The sequence below is a fragment of the Microtus oregoni genome, unplaced genomic scaffold, assembly GCF_018167655.1.
Source record: "Microtus oregoni isolate MIOR12 unplaced genomic scaffold, Mior012 000055F_ref0000237, whole genome shotgun sequence".
Classification (NCBI taxonomy): domain Eukaryota; kingdom Metazoa; phylum Chordata; class Mammalia; order Rodentia; family Cricetidae; genus Microtus; species Microtus oregoni.
The window spans coordinates 2,530,258-2,557,506 of NW_024543831.1; the positions used below are offsets into that span (position 1 = coordinate 2,530,258).

The window sequence follows — 27,249 nt, forward strand, 5'->3', positions numbered from 1 at the left end:
AAGAAAGAAATCTGAAAAAGTAACAAAATGTTAAAAAAAAATACGTCTTCATTCAAACAGTGGCTGAAAGAATTTATTACCAATGTACCTGCCCTAGAGAAATAGTCAAAGGTGTTGTTGTTTGCCTAGAAGGAAAATGATCCCAGATGGAAGCTCAGTGATGCAGCAGGAAAACAAAGCAATTAAGTGATGAACATATGGGCCAACCTAAATTAATACTGACTGCATAACACAATCATAATGATGATGTATATACAGAACCGAGATACCCAACGGTCATAACACAATCATAATGATGATGTATATACAGAACCGAGATACCCAACAGTGACGTACAAAGTGGGAGAGGTCTGTGAAATCTCTGGTGTCTTTGCATTGTCTGAGAAGAAAAGTGCCAGTTCATACTGAACTTTGATAACTAAGACTCACCTAATGGTCACATGTGGTGCCCCATATCTGTAATCGCATGCCTGGAAACCACTTGGGAGCCTGAGGGGGGGAGGAATTTAAGTTTGAGACCAGTCTGGGTTAAAGAAGTGAGACCCTATCTAAAAAAACTCATGTTGGAATCTGTTTTAATAACCACTGAAAACAATGCAATGCTCTGCAATTATCAAACTAGTAGGAAATACAATTTTCTTTTTGAAATTTATTTTATTTTATGTACATGAATATTTTGCCTGTCTGTATATATGTTCACCGTGTGCACTTCTGGGGCCTCCAGAGGTCTGCAGAGGGCGTTGGATCATCTGGAACTGGAGTTATGAATGGTTGTGAGACACCACGTGGTACTGGTTCTCTACAAGAGCAGTAAGTGCTCTAAACCACCGAGCCATCTCTCCAACCCAAGCAGTATAATTTTCAGAACACTTAATTCAAAAAAAGTCAAAAAAGCAAAGAAAAAGAAAAACATAGGAAGGGAAACAAGAAGGAAGTATTTATATGAGGGTAAGTTTAAACACAAATCTACCAGCTGTTGCCTTAAAGATACACTGAGTAAGCCCTCCAATCAGAAGATAAAGCCTGTCAGACGGGCTAGTAGTAACGAAACCGAAATTCATACTGTGCAGACAGCATTGAAAGTGTAAGGATGTGTAAAAGGGGATGGAAAGACGGCTTGCTGAGTAAAATGCATGCCAAGCAAGACTGAAGATAAGTTTGAATCCGCACAACCCATCTGCAGCAGCCCACCCACAGTCCCAGAGCTCCTGTGGTGAGACGGCATACAAACACAGGAGAAGCCGGAAGCTGGTGGGCCTGCTCTCCTGGCTTCCGCGGTGGTGAAAAGACAGGAGCCAAGGTGCAAGGTGAGGAGGACACCTGACCTCTCCACGTGAACCATGGCATGTGTGCATGTGCACGCACGCAAGATAAAAATGCGTAGAAAAAATTCAAAATAAACGGATATGAAAACAAAAAGTATAGCACGCCACGTGTCCAAAACTGGAATTTTAATATCAAACCTAGGAGATAAAAGAAGGACACATGGCTACAAGTGTTAGGCAGAGGAAACTCTGAGTTTGTATGGCCTAATATAACTTCAAAGCACATTCACACAAGCCAAACACGATGGCACACATCTGAAGTCCTAGCACCTGGAAAGCTGAGGCAGGGGAATCATGAATTCAAGGCCAACTAGTGAGATATTGTCTCAAAAAAACCAGATAGATAGGTAGATAATAGAGAGATGATAGATAGATAGATAGATAGATAGATAGATAGATAGATAGATAGATAGATATAGGTGGATGGATGGATGGATGGATGGATGAACAGACAGACAGATGGATAAATAGATATCATAGATAAATAGGGAGAGAGAGATTGTAGATGGACAGATGACAGGTAGATACATACATGCATGCATGCACACATACATAAATGATAGTAGATAGATAACAGAGAAACAGATAAATAATAAATAGAAATAAATGATAGATGGGTAGACAGACATATGGAAAGATAGAAAAATGCACACTTGTGAATTTAGCACACCTCTCTTGGTAACAGGCAGAAAATGTGCAAAGACAACATCACTTACCCCAGAGACATCCATATGCCCTTGCAACTCAAGATACGGCAGGCCAGGAGGGTGAAGCCAAGGTTGGTTCTCGGCCTCTGGGATCCACCCTGGATGGATGCTGCCCCTGATGAGCATCACTTTACGTGGCCCCAAATCATTGACCATTTCCTAAGGAGAAGAAATCACCCCAGCTCACTGGCAGAGAGAAGACAAAAATAGTGACTCCTGCAATCTCTTGAGCATTCCCCATGCACTACCACTGTCCTGGGGGTTTTATTTCACTTAACAGTAATTCTCACCATAACCCTTTAGTGGGATTCTTATTTCCACATGGATAGGGTCAGTGAGGTTAAGGGAAAAGAAGGTAAGAATTGAACAGGGCTGGGCAGTGGTGGTGCATGCCTGTGATCCCAGCACTCAGGAGGAAGAGGCAGAGGCAGGTGGATCTCTGAGTTGGAGGCCAGCCTGGTCTACAAAGCAAGTTTCAGGACATCCAGAGCTGTTACACAAAGAAACCCTGTCTCAAAAAAAAAAAAAATCAAATAGGATACAATTGCTGCCCCTAAAGTAATGAACATGGCAGGCGGGGGTGGGAAAAGAACAGTAGATAAGGTGGGGAGAGAGAGATGGGATGGGAAGTGTGACTGAGACAAAAAGCTACTATTCTCCCAGGCTTCCTGTTACTCTGGAGAAGCATCAAAGAGTCTATATGAGCCTCCTGAGTGAATTTCTGAGTTCACTTGCCAGGTAGACTCCCCGGAAAACAGGAAGGGCCTCGCCAGTGCACACGATAACACTGGGCCCACAGCAAAAAGCACTTTGTGGGCCCAACCTAAAGGAACTCACAGGCCTGAAAGAGCAAGGTAACCAGTGTCGGTGGGGTGGAGTCCTAAACACAGGCATGTCATTAGTAAAGGCACCGGGGTACAAGGATTAACGACAGAGGAAACAGATGCCTGCTTCCTGTGTTCCGTTTCTCTCTGGTCTGCCTATGTCTTGCCTGGTCAAACACTCACCCTGCCCTCCTGCCAGTAAGCCGTGCTGGGCCCTCCTGCTCTAGCCCACAGTTCTGGGCCCCCTCTAAGGACCTCTCCCAGATTCACCCACTCTCCCCCTCCATCACTCTTACTCAAGCCTGAGCTCTGTCTTCTCTAGACTAACCAGGTCTTCTCCCTGCTCAGTTCCAGGTCCCCCTGCTGGCATCAAAGCTGTCCCTTCATCAGCTAGCAGTGTGGTCGTTTCCTGGCTGCCTCCAACCAAGCCCAATGGGGTGATCCGCAAGTACACCATCTTCTGTTCCAGCCCCGGGTCTGGCCAACCGGTAAGTAGTGAGGGGGACAAGGAGCAGATCTTTTAGGGACAACGCATCCGTCAGCTTTCAGTTCAAACCATGGAGCTTTTTCTGTCTATACTTCCCTGTGGATCATAGTTCAGAATGGGCACTGGACAAGATGTCTCACTGGGTTTAACCACATCTGTGGTTAAATTCAAAGACCTGAGTCTAAGCCCTGGGACCCACACATTAGAAAATAACCTACTTTTGCAAGTTGCTTTCTGACACCACACACATACACACACACACACCATGATGCGTACACCTATCCCAAATCACGGGCCAGGCATCTACTGAAGAGGCTGCAAGCTTGTCACAGCTTTGGAGCCCCTCTTGAATCCTGTGGGTCACAGCCAACCAGATGGGGGGAAAAAAAGGCCTCGCAGCTTTGTTCTTCTGACCCCAGGCACTCCCAGGGACTGGCTGGCCTGTGGACTCTGGGTCTATGTGGCCTTTCATCAGGATCCTCCAGGTTTGGAGGCACTGCTGGGGCCCTACTTCAGATGACTGCCACACTGTGGAGCTAGGCAAGGCAGGAACAGTATAGGAGTGCCAACATCTCTGACTAGGGCCTGGGCTTTATCCTGAGTGCAGGAAATCTCAAAGTCCTCCCCTACAGTGACAGGCTTCCTCCAATAAGGTCATACTCACTCCAGCCAAGCCACACCTCCTAATAGTGCCACTCCCTTTGAGATTAGGGGAGCCAATAACATTCAAACTACCACAGGTGCACATGACTGGGAGGCAAAGGAGAGACGTTCATTCCAGCCTAAATAGCAAGACCTATCTCAAAGATGAGAGACAGTAAAGGCTTGCTCCCAAAGACTTAACTCCCTCCAACTGAGTCCCACCTCTTAAAAGTTTCACAGTCTTCCAATAGTACCACAGGGTGGGCACCAAGCCTTGGACACACAGGGCATTCACGATCCCAAATGCAGCAGAGACCCTTATTCCATCCTCTTTGTGTCCTGAGCTATGAGAACCGCCTTTCAGGGGAAACTTCCACACGGGTATATCACACAAGGTCTACATAGAGTAATGAGAACATTACTTCAAGTACATGGGGAGACTGGGGAGTGAGGGGAGGGAGATGTGCTGAGCTCCGTGAGGTCCCCAGGGAAAGTCACCATGGGAAGTACTATCATTCTGCACAGTACAGTCCACACGCCAAGTGACTGTGTTACCACTCGTGTACAAGAGGAGTTCTGGTTAGGGTGCTAGAGAAGAGGGCATGCTCAAATGCAGACATGTGAGACCATGAGATCATGATGTCATTGTGGCCTTAGACGCAGGCAGTCATGAAACTCAATGTGCTCAGACACTCTGGTGTGTGCCTTTGAACACGTGCACACAGATGCACAACTCACAGTGAATGACTGGGAGCAGTCAAAACTGCGTCGGACAGGGTGCAACTCTACCAAATACTTCCATACAGTGTCTGTGTACGGAATCATAGCCAGGGCCAACGAGATGGTTCAGCGGGTAAAGGTGTTTGCCACCAAGCCTGAGAAGCTGAGCTCAGTCCCCAGAAACTAAGGATGGAGAGAAGCAGTTTCTAGTCTACAAGTTGTCTCCTGGTCTCTACATGTGCACACATTCATCTGCACAGTACATGGATAAATACATAAAACAAATAAGTAAGTAATAGGGCCGGAGAGATGGTACAGTGAGTTAAAGGGCTTGCCGTGAGAGCCTGGCAACCTGGGTTAGATTACCAGAACCCACAGTGAAGTTCCTTGAAATCTGTCCTATGACCTCCAAGCACACAGCACAGCATGGCATACATGTCCATGCACATAGAAGTAAATAAATAAATGCTATAAGAAACTCTATGATGTGCAGAAAAGGGTAAAAAAGGAAGCATATGTTACTGTGCTTGCTCCCTCAGCATGAGCACTGATGGCATTTTGATAACAGTCCTCCAGCTTTGGAAGGAAGTTTTGAGACAGGGCCTCCTCATGTAGCCTAGGCTGACCTCAAACTCCCCACGTAGCCCAGGAAGACTTTGGACTTCTGATCTCCCTGCCTCCAGCTCCCAAGTGCACACAGCAAGCAGGCTAGCCTTCTAGTCTCTGGTCTACATGTGTATTATGGGATTGGAGGGATTTTTTCACATAACATTAAAATAAAAGTTTACATGTTATGTAATATTTTCCACATCATTTGTGAAAGTTCTTTTCTGTATTCTTTTGTGGGGGTTATGGGAGTTTTTTTTTTCTTGACAGTTTTTTAGGGGGTGGTGGTGACAGGATTTCATGTATTCCAGGCTCTAAGCAAAATCTTAAAATTTTGGTGCCATGATGCCTTTAATCCCAGCACTCAGGAGGCAGAGGGAGATAGGTCTCTGAGTTTAAGGACAGCCTGGTCTACAAAGTGAGTTCCAAGATAGCTAGGGCTACACAGCGAAACCCTGTCTCAAAAAAAGAAGGAGGAGGAGGAGGAGGAGGAGGAGGAGGAGGAGGAGGAGGAGGAGAAGAAGAAGAAGAAGAAGAAGAAGAAGAAGAAGAAGAAGAAGAAGAAGAAGAAAAGCAAATTTGTGCTGGGATAACATGCGTGTGACACATACATGCACGCACACACACACACACACACAGAGTTTACACAGTGCTATGGACTGAACCAAGGCTTTGTACACACTACACAGCAGTCTACCAATGAGCTTCGTCTCCAGCCTAACAGATGTCCAAACACATAGTCTTGAGTGGTCATTATACATGACATATTTCACAAGGCCTCCCTCCCACCTCTAAGTATCGCTCCACTTTTGCCCTTATAAATAATACTTCCATGAACTTGCTTTGTGAAGCATTCAGTGACATGTGTACAGGTCGCTTTCCAGCAGCTAGAAGGCACATGTATTTGCCACAGAGCGCCCAGGCTCCTGAGCCTATACTGATTTCAGATTTGCTGTGGGCTTTGTTTTCATTTTTGCCCCTTATATTTTAGTCGTCTTATTTTAAATTTTCTTTCTTTGATTGCTATTAGGTTGCTCACTTGCAAATGTGTATTGGTTGTTTTTTTCTCTGAGTCACTTTGAATTCATATCCTGTGTTCATTCTTGCTATTTGGGTTGCTTGCACTTTTCTTATTGATTTGTAAGTGCTCTTCACATATTAAAGACAATAATAATTTTCTATTGTATAAATTACAAGTAGCCACCAATGCATGCCTTTTGAATTTGTCTTGATGTATGATAACATTTCTTTTTTAAAAAATTTGAATTTATCAATCATTTTCACTTTTGTTTTTTGCCTCTATAATTAGAAAGACATATAATTGTTTGCCTGTTGGGTTTTTTGTATCATAGTTTTTTTTCTTTAATTTCTTATCCACCAAGTCTTACTTAGGAGATACAAAAGTATGGTTTTAAAATAATTTCAAGGGATTTGTAGAGAAACCAAATTAAAGGGAAGGTACTGGAATCTTGGTAAGATGCTGATATGTCTCTAGATATGGAGGTTCAATACCTATAGTCCTAGCTCAGGGAAGGCTGAGACTGGAAGTTCACCATCAATTTGAGGCCTGCTTTGACTCCATCATGGTTCCAGGCCTATCTGTGTAACCTGTGTTCCAGGCAGGAGAGTGTAACCCTGTCTCTAAACACAAAAGCCAGGGCTTGGGGAGATGGCTCAGAGGATAAAGTACCTCCTGCTATTCACACAAGAAACGCAAGTTTAGCCCTCAGGAGGCCGAGGCAGGCAGATCTCTGTGAGTTCGAGGTCCCGGTGACAGACCCTGTGAGAGAGTGAGAGAGAAAACAAAACACAAGCAAATAAAAACGTAAATCACTCTGAGAAAAAAAAATATCAAGTATTGGCTTCTGACCGCCCACACACTCACATACTCCCACACAAACGCCCAGATACACAGACATGCAGGTGTACAGACTCAAACACGCACAAAAAAATACAAGAAGATCTTCAAGGGGAAGACAAACTTCCTGCCCTGTGTGAACACAAATGTATTCTCAAGTACACAGTGACGCACAAGCACATGCACCCAACGTCTATTCATACATGCAAGCATATACACACAAGCACACATGTGCACACACACACACACACACACACACTCTACACCCACAGGAAACAAGCCCAAGGAACTGCATTCTGATTTTCAAATAATTGTGCAGTCTTTGCCTGAGGGTGATGCACAGCCCCGAGCAGGTAAGACTGTATGGTTCCCAATTTGCAAAAGAACTAAGGCCCCTGTGGGGGTGGGGGCCTCTTGCCACATGGGTTACAGGCCTGGTAAGAACAGCAGACACGAAAGCCATCGCACACGCCTACGGTTATGGACTGGCTTGAACTGTACCAGTCCCCAGGTGCCCTAGCTTAAAGGGCTCAAAATGTCTCTGCACCTGTCCCTAGCAGGAATTGTGTTCAAGGTTAGACACAGCATTACACCCCGAGATGCTGCCAAGAGATCTGTGTCCATCATGAGGGTGCCCAAACCTTCTCCCAACATTTTCCTTCAGAGGACCTGCATCCAAAACAGGAGGTTTCTTTTTTCCTGTCACAAGTCGCTGGACTCCTCAGCTTTCCCACTGGCCATGAAGAATGTCCCTCGGTGGCATCCATCTCTCGACACATGTGTGCATCCACACAGCCATGTGCAAGCGAGCCTGTGTACAAGAGCTCACGACTGCGGAGATAACTAATTACTCGCTCTCTCTGGCCTCAGGGCCCCCATCTGTTCCAGGGACTGTTCCCCCTCCTTGGACTTGCGCCCTGATCTCAGAGGGGCCCTAGCGCTATCCTCTTCCCCCATTCCCTGCGGCTGGCCAAAAAAATAAAATAAAATAAAATGAAATGAAAGTCAGCCCCATCCAGCCGATGCCAGGGAAGAGGCTGACGGGAGGTCTACAAACTAGCGCTTATCAAAAGCGCCTTCTCAAATTCATTTCAATATCTGAGCCTCTGGTTTCCAAGGCAACATAATCTTTTCATCAAAGCAACTGGTAAAACCACTGGGATCTGATATTGTTTTGTTGGCAACTTGTCAAAACTGTCATTTGGTTAAAAAAAAATGTTATAGATTTACGTAACCTACAAATATATATGGTGATCTATACCACTAATAATCGTTAATAAAGTGTGCCCAGTAAGACTCTCCCTGCTGCCGCTCTACCCCTTCCTGGGAAGGAAAGAGTGTGATTAGGTGGCAGGGCTGGAAGGCGGCTGAGCAGGGGACAGGCTGCAGGGCTGGCTGCAGCCCTCGCGAGGCAAAAGCAATCATCTGACTTCTCCACAGAACCTTTCTTTGCATGTGGTTTTCCTGGGACCCCTCACCCTCCTTTCTCTGACTGCCCCTCGTCATTCACTCAAAATACCCATACCTATTGGGTAGCTGCAGCTGCAGAAGCCTCTAGAACTCAGACAGGTAAACTGAGGCTGACCCAGAAATGCTGCGGGACTGAGCCTAGCACAGATGCTGTCCACCGCCATTCTCAGGCTGGGAAAGAACATGCTGGACAGAGACCTGGCCCCAGCCCCAGGCACCGAGGACAATGCCAGGCTGGGGTCCACGGCCTGGCTTCTGTTTCATACTGTGGCTCTGCCTCTGCCCCACAGGCTCCCAGCGAGTACGAGACGAGTCCAGAACAGCTCTTCTACAGGATCGCCCACCTGAACCGGGGACAGCAGTACCTGCTGTGGGTGGCCGCGGTCACCTCTGCAGGCAGGGGGAACAGCAGCGAGAAGGTCACCATTGAGCCTGCTGGCAAGGGTGAGAGGTCTGGGCCTGGGGCAGGGGTTGGTAGAAACTTCCAGAAGCTCATTTGCAGAATTCTGGTTCTTCCCAAACAGGGCTATGCCCCCTCCCCGCTACCTGTGACTGGCTGTGAGAAGCTGGCCACTAGTCTCCCTTTTGCATGGGCCAAAGAATAGGCCTCTGCTGCCCCCTGACTCTAGGAAAGTCACACAACAGGCTACAGTTGGCCCGCTCTCACAGAGGCACCGAGGCTACAATGCAAAGTCTCCCCCAACTTGAGACTTTGGTCTTAGTACTCAGCTCCTGGAAGAGGTGCTTCTCGGGATGTGGAGTATGTCTTTGGGACTCCAGAGAGAATCTCATGATGCAACCAGAAACAGCAGGCAGAAGGTTCTCTCTGTTAATGCTCTTTTATCCACCACTGGGGAACAAGACTATCTCAGGGCCGGCCTGGCCCGTCTCTGATCTGGACGTAAGGGATGGCATGGTCTGTAGGAACTCCCGTACTTTTAAGAGAATGACTCAATGGGGATGTTCTATTGGGATCTCACCAAGGCCAGCTGGCCTAGGTCTGAAAAAGCATGGGATAAATCCAGACTAGCTGAACATAGCGGACAATGAGGAATACTGAGAACTCAAGAACAATTGCAGTGGGTTTTTGATCCTACTGCACGTACTGGCTTTGTGGGAGCCTAGGCAGTTTGAATGCTCACCTTAGGAGACCTGGATAGAGGTGGGCAGTCCTTGGGCTTCCCACAGGTCAGGGAACCCTGATTGCTCTTCGAGCAGATGAGGGGGGGGGGACTTGATCGGGGGAGGGGGAGGGAAATGGGAAGCGGTTGTGGGGACGAGGCAGAAATTCTTAATAAATAAATAAATTAAAATAAAAAAAAAAAAAAAAAAGAGAATGACAGCCCTGAGGCCCCAACCCAAACCCCAGGATCAGTCACACAGTGGAACTATGACTGTTTTCATCTTGGCCCAGGAGCAGAACTAACACCAGTGAACATCAAGTCTACCAGTGTCTCTGGTCTCCTGGGCCCTTCCCCCTGTCCCATCCCTCCCCAGTCAAGTTCACGCTCACCTGATTCTCTGGGCTAGGGTCTCAGTAGTGGCCTGCCTTGACCCAGCCCCACCCTCTGGGATGAGAGCATCCCCCCTGTTGGCCACAGAGGCAGAGCCAGCAAGCGTCCACCTGAGGGTCTGTGCTAAGCCAGCAGCTCACACCTGCAACCTTCAGCTACTGTCAACCATCTATCCGACTGTGCGGTCTGACCATCTGAGACAGTTGAGATGCGCTGTGCTGTCCCTTGTAGCTATGAGTCAGAACTCCTCACACACAACCATTCCAGCATCCTCACTTCCCCTCATTCTCCTCAGGAAACCACCAACCTTTCCCTGTCTCCAGGTTTTACCTTCTTTGGAAGGGAAGGAGCTTAGAGTCTGCCATCTTCCCAGGACAAGGTCCTAGGACCTGAGCTCTTGGCAGAAGTCTGACCCTGCCCCTGTGGGCATTAAATACAACACACTCCAATACGCACACAAGCATTTCATGAGGTGGAACAGTTGAACACTACTGCACCTCCAGCACTCTTATATAAACTCACATACGTACATACGTACATACGTGTAAACATATGTACACACAGCCTCTCCTATCCAACTTGCCTTGTCCCTGCTAGAACAACATCACACTTAAATGGCCTGGAATCCTGGGACGTCTTGTCACACACCATCTCCCCCAAAACCGGCAGACCCCAGATCCTGTCTGTTCTTCTCCTGAGCCCTGACACAGGGGCCCCATTTTGTCACAGGACCATCTCCACCAGTTTATCAAACAGTCTCCCCTGACTTGCATTGTTAATGTGGGGAGCCCTGTGAAAGGCGCTAGGGAAACGGGAAGGGTTAAAAAGCAGGGTGACCCTCACATTCTCCTTGCTCTAGCCCCAGCAAAGATCATCTCATTCGGAGGCACTGTAACAACACCCTGGATGAAAGATGTCCGGCTGCCTTGCAATTCTGTGGGAGACCCAGCCCCAGCTGTGAAGTGGACCAAGGACAGGTATGTGACAGGCCCTGGAGGGGTGGCACGGCTCCTGTGCAATGGAAAGCTGCTTGGTCATCCCTCTGCCCTGTGGCAGTTCTACAGGGCATGTGACACTCTTCAGATGAGTTTGCCCCTCCCCCAGTCGATAAACTTCCTTGGGAATCACTGGAAATTCTTGGGAAGTCCTGAACAAAGGCCCAGGAACCCCAGATCCTCTGAAACCTCCTCCTGCCCCTCTTCTATGTGCCCCCACACTGTGGGGAGGGCCCCAGACCTAGGGAGTATGTGCCATAACCCATGCCCCCTCCTCGTCTGGCAGTGAAGACTCGGCAATCCCCATGTCCTTGGATGGACACCGGCTCATCCACACAAATGGCACGCTGCTGCTTCGTGCTGTGAAGGCTGAGGACTCGGGTTATTACACCTGCACGGCCACCAACACTGGTGGCTTTGATACCATCATCGTCAACCTGCTGGTGCAAGGTGAGACTCTGCAAGGCAGGTGGTTCAAGTGGCAACAGAGACAGGAATTCCGTCCTGTTAAAGAGACTGGATGACCAAGAAAGCCAACCCTGGGTGTTGGGAGGCAGACCTTGCTGGAACCAAGGTGGGAAAAGGAGAGGAGGGAGGAGTAACGGGAAGGGATATGGAAGGGCCAGTCCTTCCTGTCATGGCCCTCAGTACCTCCATCGTTGCCACGGGATTTGCCTTTTCCACTGACCGCTGGTGGCTTTTTTCTCACAGTTCCCCCAGACCAGCCCCGCCTCACTGTCTCCAAAACCTCTGCCTCTTCCATCACTCTGACCTGGATTCCAGGGGACAATGGAGGCAGCTCTATCAGAGGTAAGGAGGGGTCTGGATCGGGAGGAGAGGAAATTCTGGAGTCCCAGGGCAAGAGAAGAGCTTCACCTATTTCTAATACTTGATCTAGTAATCCTGAGGGAAGATCAGGAGGGTGATTCAGAACAGGAGGTACTCGGGTGCACATGGAAAGTACTCCCACCCCCTCCATCTGGGATCGGAGCACATTGAAAGTGTTTTCCTCTCCAGGCCTAGGTTTCTCAGTCTTTCAAAGCAGACAAACATGACGTCAGTGCCTCTCAAATAAGAGTGTTTGTGACTCAGCAGAGATCTTGTAAGGATGCAGCTCAGGGTTCCATCGTCTGAGGTGGGGCTAAGAGCGTATTTCAGGAAGGCTCTTCCCAAATGGGGACACTGCTGGTCACACTCCCTGCCCCTTGTAGGTCAGTGTCTTAGGCCTGCCAGCTCTCTAACCCTAATGCCAGAGCTATGGAGGGACCCAAACTCACCCAGCACTAGACAGGAAGGCCTCCAGCTCTGCATCTCATTTGCATATGCCCTCCCCTATGCCCTCTGTTGGAGTCCAGGCTGGGTTTCTGCTGCCCAGCAGGCCCTTCTCTGCTTTGCCCACTTGAGCATACCCCTCCTGCAGGCTTCGTGCTGCAGTACTCAGTGGATAACAGTGAGGAGTGGAAGGATGTGTTCATCAGCTCCAGCGAGCGCTCCTTCAAGCTGGACAGCCTTAAGTGCGGCACGTGGTACAAGGTGAAGCTGGCAGCCAAGAACAGTGTAGGCTCTGGGCGCATCAGCGAGATCATCGAGGCCAAGACTCACGGGCGGGGTGAGGCTGGGCCGGGGGTGGCGATGAGGAACAGGGCTCAGGAGGGAGGCGGGTGGGATGGTGAGCCCACAGCAGTGGGCAGAGAATGGCTATCACAGGGAAGAGGAGCCAAGAGCATAGGGGACTAGAGGGAGGAGACTCAGCCTTGTTCCCATCACCAGCATCTCGGTATACTCTCATCACCAGGAGAAACTGATCTGGACCGGGGTGGGGGTGGTAACTGGCAGGCACAGCACCCAGTTCAGTCCCCAGCTCCACATAAACTGTAATCCTGGCTTGTGGAGGTAGAAGCAGGAGAATCAGAAAATCAAGGTCATCTTTGTCTATAGAGAGAGTTAGAGGCCAGCCTGGGCTACCTAAGACCTTGATTAAGAGATTCTACTTCCTTACCAGGAGGGTCCCAGGGTTAGCACTCTTCCTTCCTCCCACCTCTCACCTTCAATGCTGGGACCCCCACTCTAGGGCCTTTCCCCCTCTCATTTCCCCACTCCTGGGGTACTCTGCTACAACCTCAGCTGCCCCAAGAAAAGCCACCTCAGATAGATGAAGGATCTCGATTTTCTAGCTCCCCCTAACCTATCTCTCCCCTTCCGGTCCCCCAGAACCCTCCTTCAGCAAAGACCAACACCTCTTCACCCACATCAACTCCACACACGCTCGGCTTAACCTGCAGGGCTGGAACAATGGAGGCTGCCCCATTACGACCATTGTCCTGGAGTACCGGCCCAAGGGGACCTGGGCCTGGCAGGGCGTCCGGGCCAATAGCTCCACAGAGGTGTTTCTGACAGAGCTTCGAGAGGCCACGTGGTACGAGCTCCGCATGAGGGCTTGCAACAGCGCTGGCTGTGGCAACGAGACCGCCCAGTTTGCCACCCTGGACTACGATGGCAGTGAGTCGGAAAGGATGGGATGGGACAGCTCCAAGGTACCTAAAGAGATGAACAAATAAGAAACGGACAGGAGTAAACCCAGGGTAGAGGGCTATGGAGCAAGACAGAGAGACCAGCAGATTGGTGGCAGGTGGGTAGTGGGTAGATCTACTGGTGGCCAGGCCTGAGAGGCAGAGGAGTCTTTAAAGATGCAGTTCTTGCTGTCCATTGCTTCAGGGAGGTGGAGTGGGAGAGGTAAGCCAAGATGGAACTGTGGCCCTGCATTCTGAGGACTCTGCTAGCAGAGTGTACTGGTCAAGATAGTCAGCCTGTTCTGCAGTAGCAAATACCAAGAGGCTGGTGGCTCCTCCACCCAGTGAAGAGTCTCTTGTTCTGAAAAAGTCCTGAGAGAGCTGATTAGCTACCACCTGTTAGCTACACCACCTTGAACATGGCCCTTTCCCCAAGAAAAAAGGCACATTAATTCTTCACTGCCTTCAAGGGACATGCATGTGCTCATGTGTTCTGGGGACCAAACCCAGGTCTTTGCTCTAGTTAGGAAAAAAATCATCACTTCTTTTACACCCTCTGTTGTTCCAAATAATCATATGACCCTAAGCTAGCTGCAAGGAAGTCTGGGAAATATATACAAGAGCATAGGTGAGCACCTAACTGATGTCTGTTTCATGAGGATGCTTTACACACACACACTGGCAAAAAAGAAAGTTAAACTCTTAGGTGCCAATTGTCACAAGCTAAGTTAAGTCTACCTACATACTAGAAGAACAGAACAACAGCAGTCTTCAGGAGATAGGCCTCAATAAGAAAGTCTTCTAGTAGAAGATGACTCTTAAGCCAGCTTGGAAAACAGGCAAGGATCAAGGATTGGGGTTTTGCAGAGGGTTATTTGGATAGAGTCTGTCATCGCCCTCCCTGCAGGCACCCAGGGACACAAATGCTGCTTATGGTGGGAGTAACAGAGACAGAGTGAGAGGGTGGGGAGATGAAGGCGTTACTCTTCATCAGGAGAAGGATCTTCAGCAGAATCTATCCCTACTCCATGACTTCTCCTGACTGATCTCCTTGTTTTGTTCCCCCAATACCCAATGAATGTGGGATGTAATCCCATCAGCACTTCCTACCTCCCACCCCCAACTCCCACCCCCCATACCCTAGGATTATACATTAAACCTCGCCATGCAGAAAAAATAATCCTGAGAGAGGATCAGGAAAATTCTAGAACAGAACCAGAAAGTCATTAATAAAACATAAAAGCTACGTAACTGCTCCTGGCTGTCCTGATGGGACATTGTCCTGAATTCTGATTCAGGGAAGCAGAGAGGAGGGTTACAGCTCTGGACTGGGAGGTGGGCGGGGGGTCAGAGACCAAGGACAACAGGCTTCCCCACACATGGGACTCTGTCAGCTCACAGCACCCCCTGATCTTTTCTCTCCCCCACTCAGGCACCATCCCACCCATCAAGTCTGCTCAAGGTGAAGGGGATGATGTGAAGAAGCTGTTCACCATCGGCTGCCCTGTCATCCTGGCCACCCTAGGGGTGGCCCTGCTCTTTGTTGTACGGAAGAAGAGGAAGGAGAAACGGCTGAAGAGGCTCCGAGGTGAGGGGCTTTTCTATCAGCTTCCAGGGAGAGAGGTGGTGACTCCCAGTCATACGACCACCCTTCAGTGGACCACAGAAGAACCTGGGCAGGAGACCAGAGCATGTGTGCCCTCAGAGGAAGACCTATCACTCAAACCTTCTTAAGTCTCCTTAATCGTTCATAGCTTTCTCCTTTTATAGCCCCAGGATTTTGTGCCTGCACCAACTAGGGCTGACATTTATACAGGTCCACACTGGTAAAGCCATATTGGTTATTAACATATGGTTATTAACATATGCAAATAGTTCCATGTCATTAGCAAACACATCTCTCTAAAACTCTGTTCAGTTCCTGGCCAGGAAGTTTACATGTTGTGCCAAATGTGAAATATTTTGGATATTATCCCCTTCCAACACCATAGTCTGGCATAAATGAATCTGGTGTTTCTTGATTGTCCCAGGACTTAGTACAGTATCTAGCACCTACTAGCTACTTCATATGCTTGCTCACTCCCTAGAAAAATATTTGAGTCTCATGCAGAGCGGATACTATTGAAGGATAGAGATGTAAGGTGAAGAAGTGGCAAGTCATATTCTTATAGAGTTCTCTGTTTAATGGGAGAAGCCAGTAACAGTAACACAGAAGAGGGAATTACTAACCTCTGCATGGCATTCGGGACCAGAGGGGAGGGAAGAATGGATCATTCAGTGAATAGCTGTGTGAGTGAGTCCTTAGATAGTTAGATGAATGAATATATGGTTGATATAAAGATTTCTAAATACAAGAATGAATAGATAAATGGTTTAATGATGGTTTGAATACATAAATGGTTGATTGGTTTGGTGGATGGGAGGATGGGTATTTTGATAGATAACAGGTAACAATTTGATGCATGGTATACCCATCCATATAGTTGGATAAAAGAATAGCTGGATGGTGGGATAATTATATAAATGGTTGGCTGGGTGGTTACATAGTGGTGTGGCTAGTTGGATGTATAAATGGAAAGATGTTTGGATATTGAATGCATTGTTGCGTAGATGAGTCAATAGTTGGAGTGCTGCTTGGGTAGATGGTTAAATAATTAGATGAGGATCCTGGGACTATAGATCAGTGGGAAGAATGCTTACCTCGCATGCATGTGCGCTGGGGTTTGATCCTCAGCACTGCAGAAGCTAGGCATGATAGTATACACCAGTAAAACCTAGCACTTGAGAGGCTAGGGCAGGAGAATCAGAAATTTAAGATTATCCTCAGCTTCAAAGGGAGTTCAAGTTTGAGAACAATTCAGAATTTATGTGTGTCTCAAAAAGCAAAAAAAAAAAATAGTTGGCTGCACTGATAGTTGAATCAGTGGATGGATGATGGATGGATATTTTTTCCTTTTTTGCTTTCTTTTTAAATTTTATTTATTTGTTTTCCAATCCCAGTTCCCCCCTCCCTACTCTCCTCCCATTCCTCCCTTTCCTCATCCCACCCCTAATCTGCTCCTCAGAGAGGGTAAGGCCTCCCCTGGGAAGTCAGCTAAGTCTGTCCCATCACCTCGTTGAGGCAGGATCAAGGCCCTCACCCCCTCCGTGCCTAGGCTGAGCGAGGTCTCTCTCCATAGAGAGTGGGCTCCACAAAGTCAGTTCATGCATTAGAGTTAGATCTTGGTCCCACTGCCAGTATCCCCACACACTGCCCAAGCCACACCATTGTTACCTGTACTCAGGAGGCCTAGTTCAGTCCTAGACAGGTTCCCCAGTTGTCAGTCTGGAGTCAGTGATCTACCACTAGCTCCTGTCAGCTGATTCTGTGGGTTTCCCCATCATGGCCTTGACCCCTTTGTTCATATTGTCCCTCCTCCCTCACTTCGTTTGTGGTCTGGGAGCTCTGCCCAGTGATTAGTTGTGGATCTCTGCATCAGCTTCTATCTGTTTCTGGAGGAGGATTCTCACTTCACTAGGGTTGTAAACTGTAGGCTAGTTATCCTTTGCTTGATGGCTGGGTGAATGGTTGGGTGGACAGTTAGGTAGATGGATGTTTGGATGCAGGTGTACCACTATCTCCACTTTGACCGATTGTTTTTAGCTTCTTCTGTGCTCTGATACATTAGATAGACCCTTTGATTTCCCTCTCCTGCAGGATCATCACCTAAGAGTCCCGGTGAGATTCAAAGCCCCATTCTCTATGGAGAGATAACTTGTTCAGTCTAGACATAGGAAGAGCTCTCTATTAGATGGGGGCCGGGGAGGATCTGGGGGCGGGGGCTAAGAAAGGAGAGCCCGACCTAAGCCAACACCAAACTGGGAACAATGAAATCTTATCATTGCTGTCTTGTGGGTCTTTACCTTGCTCCTTCCACTCCGTAGACCACTGCCATTTTAGACACTGTCCCTCTTCATCACATGGCTCTTTCCGTCCTCCTGCTTGAACTCCATTCTCACCCAGCTACCTCTCTCTTCTGTTTTGCAGATGCAAAGAGTTTGGCAGAAATGCTGATAAGGTCAGTGTCATTTAGCTGTTTTCTCTTTGTTCCCCTCTCCCTGACCCCCCCCATCCTGATCCCTCAATTCCCTTATTATTGGAACCACCCAAAGAGGTGTCTAATGTCCCTTTGCTCTGAAAAGTCCCTTGCCCCAACCTTCTTTGGCTCCTGAGTCACCCACTTCCTTTCCTTCCTCCACAGCAAGAACAATCGAAGCTTTGACACCCCTGTGAAAGGGCCACCCCAGGGTCCACGGCTCCACATTGACATCCCCAGGGTCCAGCTGCTCATTGAGGACAAGGAGGGCATCAAGCAGCTGGGTGAGTGACCTGCTTTAGGTGTGCTTCCCCCAAAGCCACAACCCACAGAGGTCAATGCAAGCCCCATGGCATGCCAGGGTTCTAGCTGCAGCCCCGCCCACTCAGCAGCCCCGGAATTCACTGCAGCTCTTCTCAAGGGCCAATGGAGAGAGCTGCTGGCCTCTCTGGATCTGGTATTCAGCACTGGATAAAGACAAAGAAAAACTGGAGGAGGACTTCAGGTGATTTCTTTCTCCCTTTAGGAGATGACAAGGCCACCATCCCCGTAACCGACGCTGAGTTCAGCCAAGCGGTCAATCCACAGAGCTTCTGTACTGGTGTCTCTCTGCACCACCCAGCCCTCATCCAGAGCACAGGACCCCTCATCGACATGTCAGACATCCGGCCAGGAACCAGTATGCATTAATCGCAGAGGCAGTCCTATGGGAGTTGGGGTGGGGGACGGGGATCACTCAGCACGGGGTAGAGTTTTGATTTTAAAAAAAATAGAAAGAGAGAGAGAGAGAAAGAAAGAAAGAAAGAAAGAAAGAAAGAAAGAAAGAAAGAGGCTTAGGGAGCCAACTCAGTCAGTAAAGTGCCTCTGCAAAAGCCCATTTTCAATATAAAAAGCCAGGGACAGAGATACACATCTGTAACACCAGCTCTTGGGATGCAGAAGCAGGCACATCCATAGAGCTCAGTGCCCAGCCAGCCTAGCCAAATTTGTAAGCTCCAGTTTCAGCAAGGGACCCTAGCTCAAAAGACCAGGCAGGTGGATGACAACAGATATGGATGTCTGGCTTACACACACACACGTGCACACACATGTACACACATGAACACATACATACACATACATTTTTAGAGAGAGAAAACAAACACATACAATGGAATGGATTGGAAGAGCAGACAAGGCTCTGGAGTTAAGAGTCTGGAGGCCTCGACTGCAGACATCCTGCTATAAATGGCCTTGGGCATTGCTAATTTTATCTCTCTGGCTCTCAGTATCCTTACCTAGAAATCCGAGGCAAAGGTTGGGTCTTCATGCTGTCCCAGGACTTTCTGTCACAAATAGTGACTCCAGATACAAGGAAGGGCTACATCAAGGACCTAGGGGATGACAACTAGCAGGCCACAGAACAGAGCATCCCATTCTTTCCCATGTGAAAGGAAATGCTGGGGAGGGGTGGGGATCACGGTGCCACCCACTGCTCCTACATGTGTTCAGGCCAGCATGGCCAGCACTCCTGGGTGAGCCTCTGTGACTGCTTCTGCCACTACCTTTTCTTCCCACTGTTCTTTGTGCTAAGTGCCAGCTGCCTGTGCCTAAGTGCCCTCAGTTGGAGGTTGCTATGTCTTGCCTCCCTCTGTGTAGACCCAGTGTCCAGGAAGAACGTGAAATCAGCCCACAGCACACGGAACCGGTACTCAAGCCAGTGGACCTTGACCAAGTGCCAGGCCTCCACCCCTGCCCGAACCCTCACTTCTGACTGGCGCACTGTGGGTTCCCAGCACGGCGTGACTGTCACCGAGAGTGACAGCTACAGTGCCAGTCTGTCCCAAGACACAGGTGTGTCTAGGGACCCACCTGCATCCCATCCATCCTCCTCCAGGTCCCCTCAGTCATTGCCCACTTTCTTTTTTCCCAGTTCCTTATAACCAGCCTGTTGTCTAACATCCACACCACTTGCCTTCCTAGCTATCCACCGACTCCCTGTGTACTGAGGGTTGAGGAGGGAGGCCGGGGAGCACTTGACTTTGCTTGGTCAATGGCTTTATTTTGATCTCCCCGAAAAAATATTAGGAAAAAGCAATGGGACATGGAACATTTGTTAAAGAAAGAGCTGGTATTACAGGGATTGGTTGCTTTTTCTCTTCTTTAAGACTGAAAAATGTTCTGTTCTTCATTAACCAATGATCTCACTTATACCACCGCTGCCACTCCCACCCCCGCCTCCCTGGGGTGGCGGGGGGGGGGGGGAGCAGCGTCCTCATGGCCAGACTTTCAAATGGCTGCTTGAATCAGAGATGGTACCATTCCCATACTCCTCTTCTCTCAACTCCACCCCTTTCGTGTCTCCAGACAAAGGACGGAACAGCATGGTGTCCACTGAGAGCGCATCCTCCACCTACGAGGAGCTGGCCCGGGCCTACGAGCACGCCAAGCTGGAGGAACAGCTGCAACATGCCAAGTTTGAAATCACGGAATGCTTCATCTCAGACAGCTCCTCTGACCAGATGACCACAGGCACCAACGAGAACGCCGACAGTATGACATCCATGAGCACACCCTCAGAACCTGGCATCTGCCGCTTCACCGCCTCTCCACCCAAGCCGCAGGATGCTGACCGGGGCAAGAATGTGGCTGTGCCCATCCCTCACCGAGCCAACAAGAGTGAGTGCTGAGCCCACATCTCCTGTTCTGGTCCCCAGCCACACAGCCCTTTCTAGATCTTATCCCACCAGCCAACCCTGGTTTCCCAACAATAATACAAGAGCAAAGGCTTGAGGACAGCTCAGAACCATGTTCAACTTCTTCATATCTGTGTGGTTTTAAACAAGTCACTTAACCTCTCTGATCTTAACTTCCTATCTGTGTAATTCAAGTGACACTATCTCCTTTGCACTGAAAAAAAAAAAGTCACATACACATACATGACTGACATATGGGAGGGGCTTGTTAATGTGGTGAGGGTAGGCAGGGATCGAATGAGTGTGTCCCCAGGCTTGTGACCCTCATATTCTCTGCCATTCCAGGTGACTACTGCAACCTGCCGCTGTACACCAAGTCAGAGGCCTTCTTCCGAAAGGCAGACGGGCGGGAGCCCTGCCCTGTGGTCCCACCCCGAGAGGCCTCCATGAGGAATCTGCCTCGAGCCTACCACACCCAGGCCCGGCACCTCACTCTGGACCCTGCCAGCAAGCCCTTGGGCCTCCCCCATCCAGGGGCCCCTGCTGCCACCTCTACGGCCACCTTACCTCAGAGGACTCTGGCTATGCCGGCACCCCCAGCTGGCACGGCACCCCCAGCACCTGGTCCTACCCCCAGTGAGCCTCCTCCTGCCCCTAGTGCTGCCCCTCCAGCCCCCAGCACTGAACCTCCAAGGGCCGGAGGCCCACACACCAAAATGGGGGGTTCCAGGGACTCGCTACTTGAAATGAGCACCCCAGGGGTAGGGCGATCTCAGAAACAGGGGACTGGAGCCTACTCCAAATCCTACACCCTGGTGTAGGAGTGCTGGCATCAGGAGAAGGGCTCCACACTGGGATCTCTGCACCTCTAGCCTCACACACCAACGTGGCTGTTTCCTGAATTATTTATATTAAACTCACAGATGAAAAAAAAAAGACGTGAAAAAGAAACCCCCAAGTCATGAACACTTGTACATAGGACTCTTTTGTACAAATGAAACTATTTTCTTCTTCTCCGTGAAGCCAGGGCACAAAACAAGTCAAATCCTGCACCCCATGAACTACGTGTGGAGAGATATATACATATATAGGCAGAATGGGACACAGCAACAATCTATATATCTATATATTTCTCTCACCTTCTTTTGAGTCAGAGGCACAAAGACAACGATTTTTTTTTTTTGCCCTCCTATTCACCCCCTCCCAACTAGGTGATTTTGACACAGACCGAAATCCCAACTCAGAGACACTGCATGCGATTTTACTGTTCCGAGAAAACCAGGAGTTGCTTCAATTTGCAGATGCTTATGTGTTAATACCTTTTTCTATGAAAAAAGACCCAGCGCCGTGTGCAATAAAGGTTATGTTTCTACGTGGTGGCTTTTTTCCCATCTGGCAAAGGCCAGTGGGGCAGACGGAGAGGCCTCTGTCCCAGGTCTGGGCTTTGACCCTGTGCTGGAAGCTTTTTAAAGGCTCACAGTTAGCCAGGGTGCATCCATTGAGAGTGCCTTTTGTTCTCAGATCCATGCTGGGTTCTAAATAGCGACCAGCTCCGTGACTTTGAGCAAGTGCGTAAACCCCTCTGAGCCAGTTTCCTTGTCTACAGATGGAATGGGCATGGAGCCCCTTCAATGAGGCAATCAAGGAATGTTTTCTGGGAAACCTAGAGCAGGTGATGGGAGTTCCCTGGATTCTCTTCCAGAAGAGCCAGAGGAGCTAGGAAAGTGTAGCTTCATGAACCACCCGTGAACAGCTACACAAAATGGACAAGTGAATATATATACTATTTGGGGACCCAGGCAGAACTCAAAGCTCTTGGCTGACATAGGGCAAGGGATGGTCACAGGGAGGAAAGAGATCGCTGGAGGTCAGAGGGGAAAAAGGGACTCAGAGACAGAGGAAACAGCATATCCATAGGCTCAGAACAGAAGGGCAACACCAGGTTTGGAAGGAGTCAGCAACTCAGACACCAGAGAGAAAGGCAAGTGTCACACGGAGGATTTAGGAATACAGTAACAGCATTTCTGGTGACAGGGTCCATCCTAGGAGGCTGCCTGTGACCTCTACCCATGGCCACAAAGGTTTGGAGCAGCAGAGGAAGGGAAAGGTCTTGAGCTAGAAGCCAGTTGCAGAGTGTTCCTGCCCTGTGACCAGCCCTGTGACCAGCCCCGGGTACACAGGGCTGCAGATCTGGAAGGAAGGTGGGTCTGAGACCTGCTCTTTCTGGAGATAACAGGATAGGGGGTCAACAGGTGGCACAGAGAGAGAAGGAGGATAGTGCAGCATGCAGGCAGGACACACCAAACAGCCCCGGCCCAGAGAAACCCTACCTAGTTTATGTGGGATGTCCAGGGATTGATATGAACAACCATATCAACAGGTAAGGGAAGGAGTAAAGGCTGAATTCATAGAAAGGTGCCCAGCTCAGCCCCTCCACCCAAACAGGACCGGGAGAACTGGCTAACAATATGGTGAAAACCAAGGCCCTGGTGCCAGCTCAGAGCCTGAAACCTCCCGTGACTATGTGCACCATCTGCAGGTCATGTCTGGAACTGCAGACACAATCATCAAACCTAGAAGCTCTGCCTAGAATTAACTTAGTGAGTGTGCATGCACACGCGCGCGCGCACACACACACACACAGACACACCTCTGCTTTCTGAACACTGGGAAACAAATACAAATCAGACCTAGCTCCAGGCAGAACACACTCAAGAAAAACTAACTCCTCAGAGCCCATAGTAGTCAGGAAACAGAGCCACCCTCCGAGGGACTGCAAAGGGGACGTGGTCGCGAGAATGTATTGTGGAGCCCTGCAGTGTGGGAGGCAGGAGCTAAGTAGAACACATGCATCACATTGTCTCCTAATCTCATTGCTGATTTAGGAGACACGTCAGGATTTCCATCTGACAGACAAGAAAGCTAGGCCCTCTGGGCTTAGGAAACTCTTCCAAGTTTAGAAGATCAGGAAGAGACCACAATGAGGCTAAACAGACTCTAGCTCTTAAGAGTGACTCTTGGCCACTGAGTCACACTACCCAGTGTTCCACTGTTTATAGTCCGAGTTCAGCTCTGCAGTGACAATGCTGCCATTAGAAGAATCTAGCCTGTGGGCAAACTGGCCTGAAGCAGGTAAGCAGTGGCTACTGAGCTGTCCGGTCAGATGAGCCTTGATGCAGTCTGGATAGGGTGGGGAGCACTGCACACTTCTCTATGGAGAGACACAGTCAGTCTTGGCAGGGTACGGATCAGCCTGGGAGGCTGCTGGAGGAGGCCCAGGGCCCGAGGAGGGCTGTACAGGTTGAGAAAGGGTGAGAGGGGCAATAGGAAGCCAAACAGGAGCCAGTTAAAGCCTGTGCAACTGAGCCAGCCCCTTACTAACACACACAAGGTCTGGAAATTCAGACAGGCCAGGCCGGAGTGTAACTCAGTCAGTAGCATGCATACCTAGCATATGTGGAAGCCCAGGTTCAGTCTGCAGCACCACATAAACCAGCTATGATGGTGCATGCTCGTAATCCCGGTACTCGGGAGGTGGAGCCAGAAGTTTAAGATCACCCGTGACTACACAGGGAGTTTGAGGTCAGCCTGGAATATATGAGGCCCTGTCACAAATGGGAAGGCAGAGGAGAAGGAAAGTTAGAAGAGGAGAAGAAAGAAGCAGAGGAAGAGAAGAAATGGAAAGGAAGAGGAGGAGGAAGAGAAGAAGGCGGAGGAAGAGAAGGAGGAGGAAAAGGAGGAGGAGAAAGAGAAGGAGGAGGAGGAAGAGAAGGAGAAGAGAAGGGGGAATCGGGTTTGTAAAAACCCAGACTATTCTACTTGCTGATAATGCTAAACCACACCATATGACTGGCTGATGCAAGGCTGCCTGTTAGAAACACACCCAGATCCCCCAAAGCCCTACCCCTTGTCATTTATCTTCAGCAAAATGAAGACCTGGATCAATGGCCTTAAATGTTTATCCATTCTTTCCAGATATCTCCCTTGTACCCTGCAAACAAAGCTACCTTGAGGGCCACTATACCTGTGTTTTTCGGCGAGAGAAGATGAGAAATTGATGACAACATATGGCTTTTTTTTTACAATTATTGAGTGTACGTGTGTTTCTATAGGTGTACCCATGTGAGGCACACACATACTACGTGCCAGGGTGTACAAACGGAAGTCAGAGGACACCTGACAAAAGTCAGCTTTCTTCTTCTACTGTGTGAATCCCCAAGGCTGAACTTAGCCTGTCAGGCTTAGGGGCGGGCGTTTTGACCCACTGAGCCATCTCTACATCCCTGTCATACCCTATATCAGAAATTCATTACTATTTAAGAATGAGGCGTATTCCATCGTATGCATTCACCATGGTTGGTCCATCTTTTATCTGTGATGCGCACACCTTCCGAGCATTATGGGTAACACTGCTAGGGACGTGGGTGTGTATCAGGATCTTGCTTTCTGTTCTCTTGAGCTTATGATTAGAATTTTTTTTTGAGTTATATAACAATTGTAGATTTCACTTTTTGAGAAGCTGCCAAACTGTTTTCCACCAGTGTTGTTGTTTAGTTGTTTGATTGACTGGGAGATGTTTGTTTTAGACTGGATCTCATTTTGTAACCCAGGCTAGCTTGGACCTCACACGTAGTCCAAACTGGCCTTGAACTCGTGGTGTTTCTCCACTTTAGCATCTTGAGTGCTAGGATTATAGACATGAGCCACCCATACTGGCTAAACGAGGAGCACTGGTGAAATCCATTGTGACTTGTCTTGTTCCTGTCACAGGGCTGGGTAAGTATTCTACTACTGAGCCATACCTCCAGGTACATCTGTATTTTTAATATTTTTTAAATGCATATGAGTGTTTGCCTACATGTCTGTATGTACATCACCTGGATGCTTTGTGCCCACAGAGGTCAAAAGAGGGCATCAAATTTCCTGAAGCTATAGTTAACACCTGTGGATGCTAGAAACTGTACCTGGGTCTTCTGCAAGAGCAGCAACTGGTCTTAACCATCGAGTAATCTTTACAGTCCCTAATATCTGTATTTTTAACAAACAAAATGATATCCAAGTATTTTTACATGTTTTTAAATGTCTGTGTGTGTGAGCACTATCCGCTGTTTTCAAAGAGCACGACATAGGATGTGGACAGAAAGACTTTGATGCTTTTGAATATTGAGCTATGTGACTACAGGACCCATGCTAACTGTCACTTAAAGTTCCCTCCAGGAGCAAGATGGCTCAGCCAGTAAAGACACTTCTTGCCAAGTCCGACGACCTGACTTTAATCTGGTCCCACACGATGGGAGAGAAGTAACTCCCACAATTTGTCCTCTGGCCTTCACAGACATACAACACAAATGTAATTGTGTGTGTGTGTGCGCGCGCGCTTCCCCCAAAGCCTCTGATAGCCTCCCTAGGCTGTTTCCTTCCTGTATGTCAGGAACGGGCTGAATAAGGCCTCAGTTCAAAACAACTTATACCTACTCCTCCTCAAGTGTGCTGACGTGGTGTTTAGATGTGGGACCCTTAGGGAAATGGTGAGACATAGAGACAGAGTCCTCGTGAATGGTACTAGGGCTCTAGAAGAGGCTAAGGGACCACATCTCCCGTCTCACTATGAGAGCACAGCTAGATGCTGTATGCGAACTGGAAAGGCCCTCCCGAAACTGAATCTCCAGTCTCCAGAGCTGTGAGGGTAACTTGTGCTGTCTGCAGTCCTAGTTCATGGCATCTGGAAGGTCTTGTGGCTGTTCTTGTCAACTTGACGACACCTGGAACTAAATGGAATCTAAAAACGGAGGGACACACCTGTGAGAAATTTTTGCTTGTTTTGAAGTGGATGGATCCACTTCTAGTCCAGATTTCTGAGGTAGGAAGACACACACCTTTAATCTGGGCCACCCCTGCTGGGAGCCTGTATGAGGGCATGGAAGGCAGAATGCTCTTTGCCTGCCTGCTCCCACCTTGCTAGCCCATCCCTTCACTAGCATCAGAGCCTACTTCTTGGAAATTCCAGCGTCTACTGAAGGCCAACTGAGACGCCGGCTGGGCAACTTCTGGATCCCTGGGCCTTTTGTTCAGCCACCGTATGATTAGCAGGATCACAGCCTATGGGTCCTTCTAATAAACCCCTTCCTATAGAGAGAGATTGGTTCTACAAGTTGTGTTTCTCTAGAGAACCCCGATTAATACAAAAGGGCAAGGTGCAAGGATTGAGCCTGTCACTACAACACTCTATCAGCACCCCCAACTTTGCAGTGTTTTTTATAGCAGCCCAAACTCAATCCCTTTCAGCTGGCTCCAGAGGTCTGTGATTTGAGTTTCCCAGCTGGATTCTAAAATCCGAGAGGAAAAGAGATCGGACAATCTGTTTAAATTTTTTCTCCTATGGCAAACTATTGATTTTATTTATTTTTTATTTTAAATTTTGTTTTAATTTTTTAATTTAATTTAATCTTTATATTTAATTTTGGTTTTTATTGAGCTATATATTTTTCTCCACTCCCCTCCCTTCCTTCACCCTCCCCTTCTGCCCTCTCCTATGATCCCCACGCTCCCAATTTACTCAGGAGATCTTGTCTTTTTCTACTTCCCATGTAGATTAGATTGTTTTAATTTTTTAAATTTAAATATATTTATTTATTAAGAGGCAGGTTTTCACTATGCTGGTCTAAACCTCACTTTGTAAACCAGATTGGTCTCAAATTCAGAGATCTTTCTGCCTCTGCCTCCTGAGTACTGGGATTAAATAGGAATGCCACCATGCCTGCCAAATACCACTTTTTTTTGTCTGTACTGGGGACTGATCCCAGGGTCATAGGCATGCTAAATGAGTAAATTATATGGTAC

At 48.5% G+C, this 27,249-nt stretch overlaps 1 protein-coding gene across 2 annotated transcripts in view; it reads left to right on the forward strand.

Annotated features, from left to right (window-relative positions):
- Dscaml1 (DS cell adhesion molecule like 1) overlaps positions 1-21,768 on the forward strand; it is a 326,833-nt gene extending 305,065 nt beyond the window's left edge. For both annotated transcript variants that reach the window (XM_041638638.1, XM_041638639.1), the window contains 14 exons: positions 3,205-3,344; positions 8,930-9,083; positions 11,013-11,130; positions 11,435-11,598; positions 11,860-11,958; positions 12,569-12,757; positions 13,360-13,647; positions 15,091-15,246; positions 17,686-17,716; positions 17,900-18,018; positions 18,261-18,413; positions 19,373-19,567; positions 20,081-20,392; positions 20,755-21,768. In XM_041638638.1, the coding sequence (XP_041494572.1) occupies positions 3,205-3,344; positions 8,930-9,083; positions 11,013-11,130; positions 11,435-11,598; positions 11,860-11,958; positions 12,569-12,757; positions 13,360-13,647; positions 15,091-15,246; positions 17,686-17,716; positions 17,900-18,018; positions 18,261-18,413; positions 19,373-19,567; positions 20,081-20,392; positions 20,755-21,230 (2,594 nt within the window). In that variant the 3' untranslated portion in view covers positions 21,231-21,768. The remainder of the gene's footprint in view (positions 1-3,204; positions 3,345-8,929; positions 9,084-11,012; positions 11,131-11,434; positions 11,599-11,859; positions 11,959-12,568; positions 12,758-13,359; positions 13,648-15,090; positions 15,247-17,685; positions 17,717-17,899; positions 18,019-18,260; positions 18,414-19,372; positions 19,568-20,080; positions 20,393-20,754) is intronic.
- Positions 21,769-27,249: the final 5,481 nt, after the last annotated feature.